This window comes from Mus caroli, unplaced genomic scaffold (genome assembly GCF_978045245.1).
Source record: "Mus caroli unplaced genomic scaffold, Mus_caroli_1 scaffold_13, whole genome shotgun sequence".
Taxonomy (NCBI): domain Eukaryota; kingdom Metazoa; phylum Chordata; class Mammalia; order Rodentia; family Muridae; genus Mus; species Mus caroli.
This window is the reverse complement of record NW_028227268.1, coordinates 86,417,731-86,434,279: the sequence shown is the minus strand read 5'-3', so window position 1 is coordinate 86,434,279 and position 16,549 is coordinate 86,417,731. Positions and strand designations below refer to the sequence as shown.

Genomic DNA, 16,549 nt, shown 5'->3' with positions numbered 1-16,549 from the left:
AACTCAGGTACTGTTGCCCTCTGCATCTGTTTGTGTGGGGTTTTGTTGGTTTGACTAATCACTCTCTTATATCCTGGATGTCCTATCTCTTCCTTGATGCTCAAATATATGCATGGATGTTTGGCAGAGACCACATCCGATGCATACTTTCAGCATGGTGTCTCTTCAACCATCCAAAGTTTTCCTTTGCATAGGTCTTATCATAATAGATCTAATTACGTGTCTATTATATATTGCCTCTTTTAAATTGTCAGCTTTTGTTAGGCAGGACTTTTAAAGTTTTATTTATTGTTTTTCCCACGAAAATTACAGTTTTGTCTCATCATCATCATCATCATCACCATGCAATATGGAAAGATCATGGAGACTTAGCCATAGAATCCCTCAGACCTGGCAACATGCCAAGACTACCATAGAAGGGTGATGCTATGTCATTCTCTGCTGCATAGTATTACCTAGAGGTGACAGGATATGTTGAAAGCAATCTTTTGAAGGCATATTTTAGTTTTGCAAATAGTAACTAAAGCCTCTAACCTCATTAAAACCTAAAAGCTGTTCTGAACTACTAAATTAAAGTGCTAGGGTTTTCCAAATAGGACCTTTATAGCTATTACTTTAGGATATTCCAAAAAGCTACTTGGAGAGATTTGTGGACAGGAATGCTTACAAGTCTCCAGTGTATCCAAGGTAGGCTAAGCACCTTGGCTATGCGATGTCAGCTGAACCAACACAGGTCAATCTCTCCAGCTTGCCAGTGGATCCTGAATTTCTGGTTCATTAACATGGGCTACATTTATGTTATGCCAAATTACACAGAGCAAAATTCATTGTGAAAATTATTTTAAAGATATCAGAAGTGAGAATCTAGTTTATAAAATACCCAGATAAACTTAGCTTAAAATGTGTATGCATGTGTTTACACATTTGCAAAGTACATTAAAATGTTAGTGGAATATTTCGCTTCTTTTTCTTTTTTAGAACTGGCTGAACTTATGAAATCAAAGTTTCAAAAATCCAGTTTTCCCTAATTCTTCATTTAACCCTGGCCCAAACAGTTTGAGATGCACAAAAGAACTCAACCTTGTCCCCTCTCAAGAGACTTGAACAACTAACAAGAAGGAAAGGCTCTATGAGGAGTGGAGGACAGGGTGAATCTTCTGGTCTCCTGGGCACAACTTGACATTAAAAGCAGCCAGTTCTGCTTAAGTAACCAATCTTGCTCTTGGTTACCATTTTGGGTTGAGACATTAGACCATAGGTGACAACTACCAGGACTGGCAGGGGACCTTTGCTGACAGGTCAACACAGATCCCTTGAGGGACACCTTCCTATGGCTGATTTAATACAGTGGCATTGGAAAAAGGATCAATACCAGGAAGAGTGGCACATATGGAAAAGAATTGCATAAAAGGGTTACAAATCATGAGGGCTGAGGCTTGAGGCAGTAATCACTTCCTATATGATTAAGAAGAAACATTTTTAAAGCACATATCCATAAAGACTTGGAAATAGAATGTCAAACTGTTTTCCCACCAGCTTTTAAAAGCTTAACAATTTGGCTTTTTTTTTGTTTGTTGCTCAAACATAGCTCTTGAATGTGACTCACTATATGTAAAACTTGTCTCTACTTATTATGTGCCTGACCTTAGATAATTCATGTAATTCTTCCATATCTCATATATATATATATATATATATATATATATATATATATATATATATATTTCAAAAGGAGCTCACAATAATAGCCACCATACAACATTGTTGTGAGCACTGAATTTACACAAACCAAATGTTTGGATTGGCATTTAACACAATGCACTCAAGGGTTGGTAGAATTCTTTTCATTGTGTTGCTGTTGAGTGCTAACTGACATAGTGTACTCATCTTTGTGGAGCACAGAATGCAGGCAAGAGGCATAGTCACCTAGATATGCAGAAGCAGAATGAATGCAGATCTGACTCCTAAGGCTCCTAAGCCAGGCAGAACAGCAGCATATCACACCTCTCTGCACCCTAACTTCACCAAGCTCATGGAAACTGCTTGGGAACTGGCTGACCTCCATATTCAAAGTAGAACCTATTTCCTCGGAGGTCATGGGGCTTGGTGCAACCATGTGTCAAGGCTGCTGCTTGTTTTTGTCATGAATATTCACTCCAGGACCACTTGAATGCTATTTAGTGATGGATTAGTCGTTTACTAATTACTAATTACACCAGTGGCTCCAGGACCTAAGGTCAGCAATTTTCCTCCTTCACACCAGCAGAATGTACCACAGTGGAAGCCAGGCAGGTAATTTACATGTCTCTACTTTAGAGAAGAGACAGCATTAGAGAAAGGCAGAGAAGGAATCTGTGCTGAGAGTAAAGCAGGAGCTGGCTGTTCTCCTGTTTGATCCTTCAGCAGGGCCAGCTTGGGAACCCGGATAAGGTAGGACCCCAGACCCCACATCATTTTTTATCGGATGGCAATTCTTTTCTACAGGAGCACCTGGAGAGTCCTCCATGTGTGTTTGTCAAACCTGCTTGTATGTGAGAAGCATGTTTGCTTTATGCTCAGTGTCTTGGGTTTTAAATAAGCAGAGCACAGGAGCTGATCCCTCTAAGATCCTCGCTTGTGTACCTCTGGGCTAATAAGTACTGAGCAATCCTGCACTTGGATTTCATGAATAAGAGAAAAAACTGTAAAATGCATGGCATTTAAAAATTATTATTATTACTGAGTATCAAATTTATTTTAACCCTCTCTGTAGCGGTTCAGTCTCAGGCTGCATGTGCCACACGCCAGCCAGATTGCATCTCCAGATACTCCCCTCCTTAAATATGCGCTTATTTACTTCCTGCAGAGTTCAATTTTAGAACCCATCAAAGTAGATCCACTCACCCTCTGACTACATTTTCATGCATAAATTCATAGATGCCTTCAGAAGGAATTGCACTTACATATGCAAATACTTCCCAATGCCTTCTCATTTCTACTTTTGGACTGCACAGTTTTTTTTTTAATTCATGCAAACACATTACACAAACAAATATGGACTCAATAACAACACACGGCATGTGTGAATTGCTAATTGCAAAGCCATGAGCTTGATACGGCCAAGCTAGTTCCATGATTATCAATGGTGGAGGGGCATATGATGAGATAGGATGAGGAAAACATCTTTGGAAATAAAATTCCAGCACTTGATTTTATGGGATGTAAATATTAATAAGGGGAAAAGGTGACAAGCAAATCCTTGGTTCAACAATAATCTGGAAGCTGTAACTTAGTGCATGATGCAGAGAGTAGCCTGAGCCTGCCTTCGATATGGGTTAGGAACAAGAGCATGTATTACAGCCTGGAATTACAGGAAAAGAAACTGTTCTCTGGAGCACAAAAATGAAACAAAAACTCTGACAGGAAATGAGAGCTCTCAACCACCCTGCATGCATGTTGCCTCGTCAAATGTCCAACTTTATGTTAGCAATGCCCTTGGATGTAATGGCAGGCATCCTAATCCCTCCATGTTGGTAATGTGTGCCCTCTGCTCGTTAATTATGCTAGGTCTCCTCCTTACTTTTCTTCCCCTCCACTTCCCACTGACCACTACATAGGGTCAGGTGCAAACTTAATGAAATAAACCACATGTTAAAGTTGCTCACAGAGCAATCAGACAGTCCTGTTTTCTCCGGGAGTATCAGTACATTTCATTTTCATGAGGACGGTACAAAGAAAATAAGACTAAAGATCAGATAAAAATCGTTCCCTACAAATGTCTACAATGGCAACAAAAGCAATTTAAACTGCTCATTGATTTCTTTAAAAATATTTTTGTTAAATATAACAGGAACTTGGTTAAAAATGGAAGTATTTAAGATGTTTCAGAGAACATTGGGCCTGTACTTTTATCAATCTTGGGCACTATGCTACTTCATTACATACATGTGTATTTTCTATAAAATAATAATAATAATAATAATAATAATAATAATAAAGATAAAATGTAAGAATTTAAGGGAACTAAGAAGCCAGGAATGGAATTTCCTGTCTAGGTATCTCTTTAGGATTAAATCCATTCCAGTATTTACTGCTGAGGACACAGAAAAAGAAATAAAGAATCAGTATTATAAAACAAATGATGAACTAACCTGGCTGGACAGGGCCAAGCCCCCGGGTGCTGGCTGTGTGACCCTACCTAGTGCAGCTACTGCAGTTTGCCCATTCACTTTCATTTTGCTGATCTATTAATGTGACCTGTGCACGCTCGGCTGGTATTCCAGAAGAAAGGCACAGAGCAAGTGAGACTTCCACTCTGACCTCTGCACTGCTCAGCCTCAGTTCACAGGCCTAGACAAGTGACGGTGAAATTCTGCATGGATACTGGACACAAAGAGAAAGCCAACTGTTTATGTCTCAGAGAGAGGTCTTCCTAAATACCCCCAAGATGTTAGAATAAAAGTGAGGTTTGGTGAATAGGAAAGGTACATGGTAGAATTGGGTTAAAGTGTTAATGTTCCCACTTAATAATCTTAAACATGGAAATTAGAACATAGAAATCAGAATTAGCACACATCGTGTGTGTGTGTGTGTGTGTGTGTGTGTGTGTGTGAGAGAGAGAGAGAGAGAGAGAGAGAGAGAGAGAGAGAGAGAGAGAGAGTTATAATTTACTATGTTTTGCCAGGAAGTTCTCAAATGTCCTTTAATAAGTATGTGATTTATTTAAAGTGAATATAATTTAGTTTAACAGTCAAAACGAGTTCTTAGAGGTTTGGAGTAAGCTGCAAAAAAACCAGTGTAAAAGCCTCACAGATCAAGCAGACAGAAAATTTCTATTGTCTCAGGAATACCATTTATGAAGGCAAGGACCTCTTTCGAGTTACATCTTAGGAAACTTAGAGTAGTTCTCTGAAAGCAAATTCCATATTGCCAAGCAATCTAGCATCCACGATTAAAAAAAAAAAGGAACTTTTCAACCACAAGAATTAGATAGGGCAAAAGTTTGTTTTTAACTATGAATTAGTTGTGTAGTTGCTTGCCCTTCAGTCATCACCTCGAGAGATGGGGCAGGTCAGGAATGGGAAGCGGGCCCTAATGGGCGGGGCAGAGTGGGATATGAGCCTATCAGGTGGGGCGGTGCTACCTACCTTGTCTAGAAAACTCATCGGACTCCCGGTGCACCAGGTCTGTGACTCGGTTTCCATAGTGCATTCTGCTGTCATGGTCATAAGCCTTCAAGGTCTCGCTGGAACTGTAGGACTTCTGAGTGGGCACACGGCAGTCCTCACTGTCCAGAGAGGAGCTGGTGTAGCGACACTCTTTGCCACACCGTCCCCTGGTCAAAGAGCGATGTCGCCGGTCCTTTACATCCATTATTCCAGATGAAATAGAACTCCGCGACTTTCAGAAAAGGGGAGGCTGGAGTTGTGACACCTGTCACTTTACCCACCTAGAAGCATAAAAATAAAAATAGATAGATAAGCAAACAAACAAACAAACAAACAAACAAATGACTGTGATGACAAGCAGTGTGGCCTTCACTTCTGACTCCTGTGGAAATACAGATGGGAAACTGCCAGGCCTGCACACATTCTTTGGGAAAAGCTTAATATATACTTAAACCACCAGTCTACAAACATCTCTAGACAATACATTCATTTTCTTACTGTCTAATTTAATAGATATGGGAGAGGGCAATAACAAAAAGCCCCATCTCCTGATTGCATGTGCACCAATGACATGATCATTTAGTTGCTGGAGTGGGAGATCTAGTTATGAAGTCGATCAAAGCCAAGTTGAGTTTGCTCTTGTTCGTTGTGAGATTTTCTTTGTTGGCTGGTTTTTGTATGGCAAGATTAGCAAGAAAATAAATATCAAAATAGGAAGAAATGTAGGAAGAAGAAAAGAATATAGGGGAGAGAAGGATGGAAGGAAAAAAAAACCTGAAATGTAAGTGACCATTTAGAAATATGAATGATTTGTTGTGATTCTAGGTTATTCAACCAATGTTAAATTGCTGCAATGTGCCAAGGAAAATAACAATGTAAGGTGCTGATGTCATGCAAACTATCTTCTCCTGATGTGTGTGTGTGTGTGTGTGTGTGTGTGTGCATGTGCATTCATTAGTGAGTATGAGTGCAATTTCACATGTGCCATATGTGTACAGGTCAGAGAACAGCCTCGGATGTTGGTCCCCTCTTGTTTTTTTCTCTGTTGTATTCCCCAGTCTAGCTGGTGTTCTCCTGGCTCTACCTCCTACCAAGCCCTGGGACTATAAACGATTGTTCCAGTGTCCAGCTTTCCACAGCTGCTTGAGATTCCAAAACAGGTCCTCATGCTTGCAAAGCCAGGGCTTCACCTACTGAGTCATCTGCTCAGCCCACCCCTAATCTCTTCAATCAGCCTTCAGCCAACTCCAATCAGTGTTTTCTCCTTGGGAGGTCTGTATCTGAAAAGAGCGGGGCACTTCTTCCCAGTGACCAGTCAATTAGAGAACTTACTTAAAGATGTGTATCCCACATCACCACCTGTTCATTGACCTAAATGTCCACTGCCCCTCTCAGTGACAGGATGCTGACTACAAAGAGGAAAATAATGTGGAACTGTGTATGTGATGGAGAAGTGGATAGGAGGGAACTTCTCTAACATATGAACAGTGTGTGCCAAATATCACTGAGAAAACACCAACCTTCTGCTTAGAAAATAAGGACAAAAATGCTTAGGCACTCCCAAGTTCTCACTCATTTCATTTGCCATGCAAAATAGCATGGGCCATAGAACCAGAGCTTGGACAGAATGGACCAACACAACTTTTAATTAAACCGGAAAATATAACCAAGAGCCAGGGTAATGATTTTTCTCCAGGCTACTGTTACTCACTGCCTCTTCAATATGTCAGGAACGACTTGGGGACCAGATCTGTAGTTCTCAAGCCCTCTGTTCTTCATTGGCTATTTAGACAGTGGAATAGGACATCTCTAAGTACAAAAAGGCTAAGCTGCATGCATATTAGTATAGACAGCATGGGGCCAGAGGCACTGGAAGTAAAGTCATCTGCCTTTCTCTCTCCACACAGAGGCCTTTTATCTCCAGAATCCTCCTAAACCAACCATTCATAAACTTTATCAACTCTTGCCTGAAAAGTAGAAAACTCTGTTTAACATTTAGCAATGATGGAAGAGTGCACACCTGTTGCAAAGTCCAAGAACACGCATGCTTTGGCCATAGTTGCTTAGATAATAAACTATATAGTTTCCTGGAGTTTCTCAGACAGCAAGTTGAGAAACACCATTGAGAGTCACACAGTAAGACTTTAGGAACTTTGTGAAGGACACTGATATTGGTGTGGAATATTGTATTGCTATAATCAATTCAATTATTATTATATTGATACAATCTCCAGAGGCCAAACTCCTTGTCCTTAATTTCAGCATGATTTTGGAATTCATGCATAGTCTATTTGAGTGTGTGGTCATTGAAGTGTGGTAGATGCCAATCTAACCATGGCCACTCACTAGCCAGGGACATTGTCTAAACCATGCCTGACCCTTGTAACTTGGTTTAACAGTCAGTCAAAATGGAAAACCACAGCATCTACTTCACAGGGATTTCATAAAAATTAAAACAGTCTTATAGTAAATTTCCCAGTGTGGTATCTAGAATGTGATAAACAGCTTAATAACAGCACATGCTTTATTCTTTTGATTATTAAAAACTCAATTTTGTTATGTAGTCAGAGTCTTGCATAAGACAGTGTGGAAAGAGAGTGGACAAACCCAAGAAGCTACTCTTCCTGTTCAGGCCAGTGCTTAAACTAGACACTGATCAATGAGTCCCTCAGACCATGGTGTAGAAAAGTGAGAGAGAGAGAGAGAGAGAGAGAGAGAGTCATCAACAATAAAGGGTCACAGGTGGCCTTAAAGATGAAGGTTATTGGTCGATTTTATAATTTCCTTCTGTTTGCTTCACTGTTAGCACCCCCCCCCGTTAATATCATTACAGTAGCAGAGCTGAAACCTCCCAGATTTATCTTTTCTTCCTTGCTGTGTGATTGTGTCAAAAAGGTTCTTTCTCGCTCTTGCTGTGTGTGTGTGTGTGTGTGCATATTTGTACGCATTTTTATTTTATTTTGCAAAGTGGGAGGCTAAATGTTTGTCACTTGTTAGCAAAGTATATGGACCTTAGGTTTAGACATCTCTATATCTGCTTTAGACACTCAGAGATCTTTCCCCGATTACGTTCCTTTTTCTCAACTCACGAGTATTAAGCTGAGTTTGTCAGCAGTACTCCTGAGTAAGTGCTAGAAATTTATGTGCAATGAGGCAAAATTAGCGACATTTTAGGGAAGCTGGATGTCTTAAGGAACTAGGCAGAGTGCAACGAATGTTTAGCTGCAAATTTAAAAATTGTCAATATGAAAAACAACAAAGCAAGAGAAACTATATTAAAATCCAAATCCCTGGCTTCTGTTTTAAGAGTCAGAGGTCAGGAAAATTCTTCTAGATAGATGAGATATATATGTATGTTTGCCGATTCTCCTCATAAAGTATGAATGAAAATAATAAAGTTAATACATAAAACAGCCACAAGAAGAACCTGAATGGAGTAAAGAAAAATATACCCAGGTGCCAACCATGAAGCAGAATAATTTCTTTTGTTTGCCGTACATTTCAGACACATGCCAAATTAAAAGAAGGAGAAGGAAAAACTGGCAGAATTAAGTCAGTACCCTTTCCTCTGTATGAAAGACTATGAAAAGGTCATCTAATAAAAAATAAAGACTCTACATTTCAGCTATCCTACTGCAGAAACCCAGTGGTATGTGATATGGGTGATATTCTCGTTTCTGCCTTCACCGCAAGTCGAGATACCATGTCAGTAAGCATTTCTCTTGAAACAAAATGGTTCCAAAGAAGGCCAATGTAATGGTTTAAATCCCCCCCCCCCCCACTATACTCATGTGTGTGAATGCTTGGCCCATAGGGAGTGGCCATATTAGGAGGTGTGACCTAGTTGTAGGAAGTGTGTCACTGTCTGCATAGGAACTGAGGTTTCTTATATGCTCAGGCTATGAACAATGTGACACATGGTTTCCTCCTTGCTGCCTGAGGATCAAGATGCAGAACTCTCTTCCTCCAGTACCATGTCTGCCAACATGATGCCCTGCTTCCCACCATGATGAACATGGACTAAAATTTTGAAACCTGAAGCCGGCCCCAATGAAATGTTTTCCTTTTTAAGAGTTGCTGTGGTCATGGTATCTCTTCTCAGCAATGGAAGCCTAACTAAAATAGCCATATAGTTCTACGATTTTCATCCTTTTTTTAGGATATAATGAAGCTCATTTTCTCAAAGAAAATCTGGTCTTCTGTCTCCACATTACAGCATGCTTCCCCACTGACTCCATATAGGGAGAGCTATAGTAGAAAGTTGAGGGTTCCACCATCCAACAAGAACAGGGAATCTTTCTGCCCCTTGCAGCATAACTAGATAGCAAACATGGGGCAGTACCAAGACCACTCTACCACAAACATCCAGAAAAAAATCAGTGTAGGTCTATAATCTACAACTGTGTACCACAACCAGCTCCTTATAAGAAAGAAATCCTGACATTTTACAACTTAATTTAGCAGGAATAAAAGAAAGAGATTCTCTTTCCTCACTAGAGCAGAGTCATAAGAAACCAGATTTATAGATTTATATAGATATAGAAGGCTTAAATAAGAACTTGATACTACTAACATCATAGAACAAAACACACAGTTAGTGTAAAAACAAAAATTACTTGTTATACAAAGAAGGTATGTGTTAGCTGTGAAATAGAAATGCCACTCGACAGAGATCAATACCAAGATGACAGTGATGTTGACGTTGTCTGATGTAACTTTTCAAACTGATTATTATCAGATCGCTTCAATGAGCAATTAAGAACACACTTAAATGGGAAAAAAGTTAAAGTTCCATCAGAAAAACAGAAATTCTCAGCAAGTATAAAATAAAGAAGTTCCCTCCCATTATGAACACACACACACATACACACACAGTGACTATACTATCTGTCCAAAGTGACAAATTCAAGATCATTAAAGATACATTAAAATGGAGTTCTCAATATTTACATTAGCCCACAATAGAGCTGGGAGAAAAGAAATCAGATCAAAAATATTGAGAATGGAAGAATAAGCAGACTATAAAAAGATGGCTGACTTAGGCGCTAATAAAAAGAATAATTATATTAAATATATATGGCATTAGTATATCAGTTAAAAGATATAGAATAAATAAGTAAATTTTAAAAGTGACCCGAATCGAAATGCAAATCAAAACAACCCTGAGTTTCCACCTTACACCAGTCAGAATGGCTAAGATCAAAAATTCACGTGACAGCAGATGCTAGCGAGGATGCAGAGAAACAGTAATACTCCTCCATTGCTGGTGGGATTGCAAGCTTGTACAACCACTCTAGAAATCAGTCTGGTGGTTCTTCAGAAAATTGGACATAGTACTACCAGAAGATCCAGCAATACCTCTCCTGGGCATATACCCAGAAGATGTTCCAACTGGTAATAAGGACGCATGCTCCACTATGTTCATAGTAGTCTTATTTATAATAGCCAGATGCTGGAAAGAACCCAGATGTCCCTCAACAGAGCAATGGATACAGAAAATGTGGTACATTTACACAATGGAGTACTACTCAGCTATTAAAAACAATGAATTTATGAAATTCTTAGGCAAATGGATGTATCTGGAGGATATCATCCCGAGTAAGGTAACCCAATCAAAAAAGAAGTCACTTGGTATGCACTCACTGATAAGTGGATATTAGCCCAGAAACTTAGAATACCCAAGATACAATTTGCAAAACACAAGAAAATCAAGAAAAAGGAAGATCAATGTGTGGATATTTCATTCCTCCTTATAATAGGGAACAAAATACCCATGGAAGGAGTTACAGAGACAAAGTTTGGAGCTAAGATGAAAGGATGGACCATCCAGAGATTACCCCACCCAGGGATCCATCCCATAATCAGCCACCATATGCAGACACTATTGCATATGCCAGTAAGATTTTGCTGAAAGGACCCTGATATAGCTGTCTTATGTGAGGCTATGCCAGTGTCTGGCAAATACAGAAGTGGATGCTTACAGGCATCTATTGGATGGAAAACAGGGCCCCCAATGGAGGAGCTAGAGAAAGTACCCAAGAAGCTGAAAGGGTCTGCAATCCTATAGGTGGAACAACAAGATGAACTTACCAGTCCCCAGAGCTTGTGTCTCTAGCTGCATATGTAGCAGAAGATGGCCTAGTCGGCCATCATTAGGAAGAGAGTCCCCTTGGTCTTGCAAACTTTATATGTCCCAGTACAGAGGAACTCCAGGGCCAAGAAGTGGGTGTGGATGTATAGGGGAGAAGGGCAGGGGGAGGGTATTGGGGACTTTTGGGATAGCATTTGAAATGTAAATGAAGAAAATAAGAAAATATCTAATAAGAAATCGAAAAAAGCCGGGCGTGGTGGCGCATGCTTTTAATCCCAGAACTCGGGAGGCAGAGGCAGGCGGATTTCTGAGTTTGAGGCCAGCCTGGTCTACAAAGTGAGTTCCAGGACAGCCAGGGCTATATGGAGAAACCATCTCAAAAAACAAAACAAAACAAAACAAACAAACAAACAAACAAAAGAAATTGAAAAAAATGACCCAAATCTATGATGCCAATATGCCACTGCAACTATGAGAATATGGGCATATTAAAAATAATATAGCATGCAAATCTTAAAATAAAACAAAAATGACTATATTAATATTACATAAAATGGCCTTAATAGACAAAAAGGATTTCCAGGGTCAGAGAAGGGAATTCTATGAGCAGACAAGGATCAATTTTCCAAACATATGGCAATCTAAGCAAATGTGTGTTTAAAAGACAGAGCAGAATACATGCAAAAGAAAAAAAAGAAAACAGGAAGGAAAAGAGAGAACTGAAAGAGAAGATAATCAGAATCACAATTACTATTGGAGCATACAGTCCTGGAAATGGGTAGAACATTCCTATGAACGTCATAAAGGATACAACAGAAGACCCTGAAGCACCAGAGTCTAAACAATAGCAGATTATGAATTCCTCAAGAGTGACTGTGCGACATCAAGACAGCATCTATCCTAAACAAAGTCTCAAAAACAAAAAGGTAACTTACACCCTCTGCATTATATGCTCTGAAAACTAATGAAAATCAGTCAAACTGATGAAAGGCAGATGGTAGGGACATCACCTGACAACTGCACAGTTTTGTAAAGCATCAGAAGGATGAAATCTCAAGATAAGTGAGTACCTACATTAAAGTTAATGAAAATGAAACCTTAACATAACCAAACCTGTGACAAGTTACAACAGGGAGGAAAGGGACATTACAGAACTACAACTACTCATTCGAAAATGGGGATAGCCTCCAGCTGGGAGTCTTAGCTTGCATGGCCAGAACTAGGTAAAATAAAAAGACAAAAATATTTTCAAAGGAAGAAAATGAAGTACCAAAGAGCTCCTCCCATCAAATCAATAGATTTGAAAATTATAGAAACACAAGCAAAAGGGAGCATACGTACGTTAAAAAAAAATGGTAAAGCAGATCAACCTTTAGTCAAAGTGGCAACGTTTAGAATATACAAGTTACCAACAGGTGCTTCTATAGGCCCTACACACAGGAACCAAAGAGAGAGAGAGAGAGAGAGAGAGAGAGAGAGAGAGAGAGAGAGAGAGAGAGAGAGGGGGGGGGGGTTTGTATATCACAATTAAATCTGCACTCTGAAAAGTAAGATTAAAAAGGACCATCTTTTTTCAGAATACTCAAAGTGTACCCTTTCACCTATTATGAAATATGTCACTTGACTGATCTTACAGTTAAATATTTACTTTTAATTATATAATTTTCACTAAAATTAAGCAGGTACTGGTGGTTTCAAAAGGTTCTAGTGAATCTCTAAGGAACAAATGGAATCAAGCTTGGTGCCTCTCTTGCAAAACTCAAGAAAGGGAAGGACTTTTTAGTTCACATTATGGTAATCACCAGCTGATTACCCTGGTGCCCTAACTAGTCAAAGGTAGTCGAAGGAAGGAAGGAAGGAAGGAAGGAAGGAAGGAAGGAAGGAAGGAAGGAAGGAAGGAAGGAAGGATGAGGTTAAGGAAAAAAGCAATAGTCTTTATATTAGCTGAAAGAATTAAGTAATTTATACAACTATTACCCACTGTGACAAACAGGGTTATTCTGGAGGTGGGAACTGGAGCTGTCGCTAAAGATCAGAAAATATAATCCATCTTAGTAACAGGCTAAGGAGTTATCATTGTGTGACAGTAACAATCAATGCAGAAAAGCACCTGGCAGAAGTCCCCATCCATTTATAAGAAACACACCATCAAGAGCATAGAGGGGACCTCTTCAATTTGAACAAGAACAACCATCCACAAACCTGCAGCTGACATGATACTCAGTGATGGCATAGTCCTTTGCTTCTAAGAAAAAAGACAAGGCATGGGAAACTGCTCTCCCCAGTTCCATTGAGTGCCATGATATACCTTAGAGCATGCAGATCAGAAAACAAGAGTCAGGACACTGACCATATTAGTAACAGACATAATATTTATGCAAAACTTTATAAAATGTATGATAAAATTCTAGACCATGTTCGCCAATGTCACAGGAATCAAACTGAACATGAAGAACACGGTTGTGCTTCAATACTCTAGCAATGAGCAGAAGCATCCTAGAAACCAAAGCACAATGCTGTTTACAATCACCCAAATTGCAAAAGTGAGAACTAAATCTAAAAAGACAGACACAGCAATTACATGTTGAAACAATATCAAGATAGAAATTAAATGATTAAGTGAATGGTAATGTGTATCAGGCTATGGGTTGAAAGACAGAACAAAATAAAACAAAAACAGTTCTTCTCAAGTTAACATATAAATTGAATGAAGTTCATATGAATTTACAGAATAAACAGGTGTTTAGACACCAAAAAGATTGTAGTAAATTTATGCTGATATGTAGAAATTACTTTTTGTTGTTATTTTGTTTAGATTTTTGTTTTTTTTGTTTGTTTTGGTTTCCTTTTTTGTTTTGTTTTGTAGAAGAATGTGAGCAGTCTCAGTCTACCCAATTTAAACTTTAGAGATCCACAGAATTCAGTATGAAAGACATGACAGAGGGACAGAGATACACATTAAAGTACCAGAATCATGAATTCACATTCGTACCCATACAAATATGCTTATCAGCTCTCTAAGAAAGATGCCAAAGTCATTCAGTAAAGAAAGCTCTAGTGTAACAGAGAGTAGGTGGGAAGATACCCACTAGAAAAAACTCACTTCTCCTTTCTCTCATTTTATTCAAAGAGCAACAGGATATGTGTTAACAATAACAATGTAGAAACAAAATATAGATGCTTCAAAAAATTGAGAAACCATGACACTAATTTAAAGAAAGAAAGAAATTTGGTTTGAGACTCTATATCAAATATAGAGTTATAAAAAGAAAAGTTAACGTAGTTTAATCTCTTCCCAATTAACTTTTTTTTATCCATAAAGAATATGTTAAGGGGACATGAAGAAAATTTGTAAGAGACTAGAGAAAGGATACTGCAGCCAAGAGCTCATACTGCTCTTTCTGAGGACCTAAGTTCAGTAATCAGGATCCAAGTCAGGCAACTCACAACTGTCTGCTACTCCTGCTCCAGGACACACACATACACACACACACACACACACACACACACACACACACACATACAGAATGGAGAAATGGCTCACTGGTTAAGAAAGAGTATTTCCTCCTCTTCTAGAGGATCTGAGTTTGGTGCCCAGCACCCATGCCAGGCAGCTCAGCTCACACACAAACAGTTGTAAATTCCAGCTCCAGGGACTCTGACACTTTCTAGCCTTCTGGGCACCTGCAGGCAAGTACATGTGCCTACTCACAGATGAACACATAAGTAAAAACAGAATAAATCTATAGAATAAAATAAGCCTTTTTTTAAAAAAGACAATTTAGAGAGTGAGAAAGCACATGCGCAAATCAAATATTTGGTAAAAGACAGATATTAAGAATACGTACACATTCAAATTTAAACCATCTAATTAGACAGCCAGCTAAAGATCTTGGGTAGGAAACATACTCTTACGAGCCGTGAAGAAAAGCAAATTAATACCAAAATGAGATATTGCTACAGACCTATCACAGTCACTAAAGGAAAAGATTACAATAAATGTTGGCCGGATGTAGAAGATCTGTTCTCCCTTACATGTCTAGCCCAGATGTTACACCATACACCCACTCTTAGCCAGATTATCAACAGTTTAACAAACCCACTAAACAAGTAACTACCATGCAACCCCGCAGTTTCTCTCCCGGGCATTTATTTAAGAGAAAGGAAAATATATGTTCTCACAGAAACCTGAACAAGAGTGTTTGTAGAAAAATGTTCATTTATAATATTCTATAGCCAGACACAATCCAGATGTTCCTCCATGGGTGACTGATTCAATGCATTATGGTGAATCCCAAGCCTACACATTCTGCTCAGCAGTGAAAAGGAGCATGCTGCACATACATGCAGCAGTCAAGGAAAGTGTATGCCACCTGCGGGGCTTCATTTATAAACATACGTGAAATGACAAGAAGCAATTGCAGAGAAGTGACCTCTAGGATGGGGTAGGATGTTGGAGCATGAGAGATACACAGCATGAAGCTATGGGAGGACTTCAGAGTGAGGAACAAGTGTATCTTAACTATAAACATCATTATCCTCTGGATATATGCCCAGGAGTGGTATGGCTGGGTCCTCAGGTAGTACTGTGTCTAATTTTCTGAGGAACCACAAACTGATTTCCAGAGTGGTTGTACCAGCTTGCAATCCCACCAGCAATGGAGGAGTATTCCTCTTTTACCACATCCTCCCCAGCATCTGGTGTCACCTGAGTGTTTGATCTTAGCCATTCTGACTGGTGTGAGGTGGAATCTCAGGGTTGTTTTGATTTGCATTTCCCTGATGACTAAGGATGTTGATCATTTTTTAGGTGCTTCTCAACCATTTGGTATTCCTCAGTTGAGACTTTGTTTAGCTCTGTACGCTATTTTTTAATAGGGTACTTTGTTTCTCTGGAGTCCAGCATCTTGAGATTTTATATATATATATATATATATATATATATATATATATATATATATATATATATATATATTGGATATTAGCTCTTTATCAAATTTAGGATAGGTAAAGATCTTTTCCCAATCTGTTGGTTGCCTTTTTGTCTTACTCACAGTGTCCTTTGCCTTACAGAAGCTTTGCAATTATATGACGTCCCATTTGTCAATTCTTGATCTTACAGCACAACCCACTGGTGTTCTGTCCAGGAATTTTCCCCTGTGCCCATATGTTCAAGGCTCTTTCCCACTTTCTCCTCAATAAGTTTCAGTGTCTCTGGTTTTATGTGGAGTTCCTTGATACACTTGGACTTGAGCTTTGTACAAGGAGATAAGAATGGGAACACATGCTCCACTATGTTCATAGCAGCCTT

General features: G+C 39.1%; 1 protein-coding gene across 7 annotated transcripts in view; it reads right to left on the bottom strand.

The window, feature by feature from the left end:
- The window catches only part of Tenm2 (teneurin transmembrane protein 2), a 1,223,220-nt gene that overhangs the window by 930,465 nt on the left and 276,206 nt on the right, over nucleotides 1-16,549 (bottom strand). For all 7 annotated transcript variants that reach the window (XM_085829022.1, XM_085829023.1, XM_021175392.3 and 4 more), the window contains exon 3: nucleotides 5,127-5,428. In XM_085829022.1, the coding sequence (XP_085685148.1) occupies nucleotides 5,127-5,352 (226 nt within the window). In that variant the 5' untranslated portion in view covers nucleotides 5,353-5,428. The remainder of the gene's footprint in view (nucleotides 1-5,126; nucleotides 5,429-16,549) is intronic.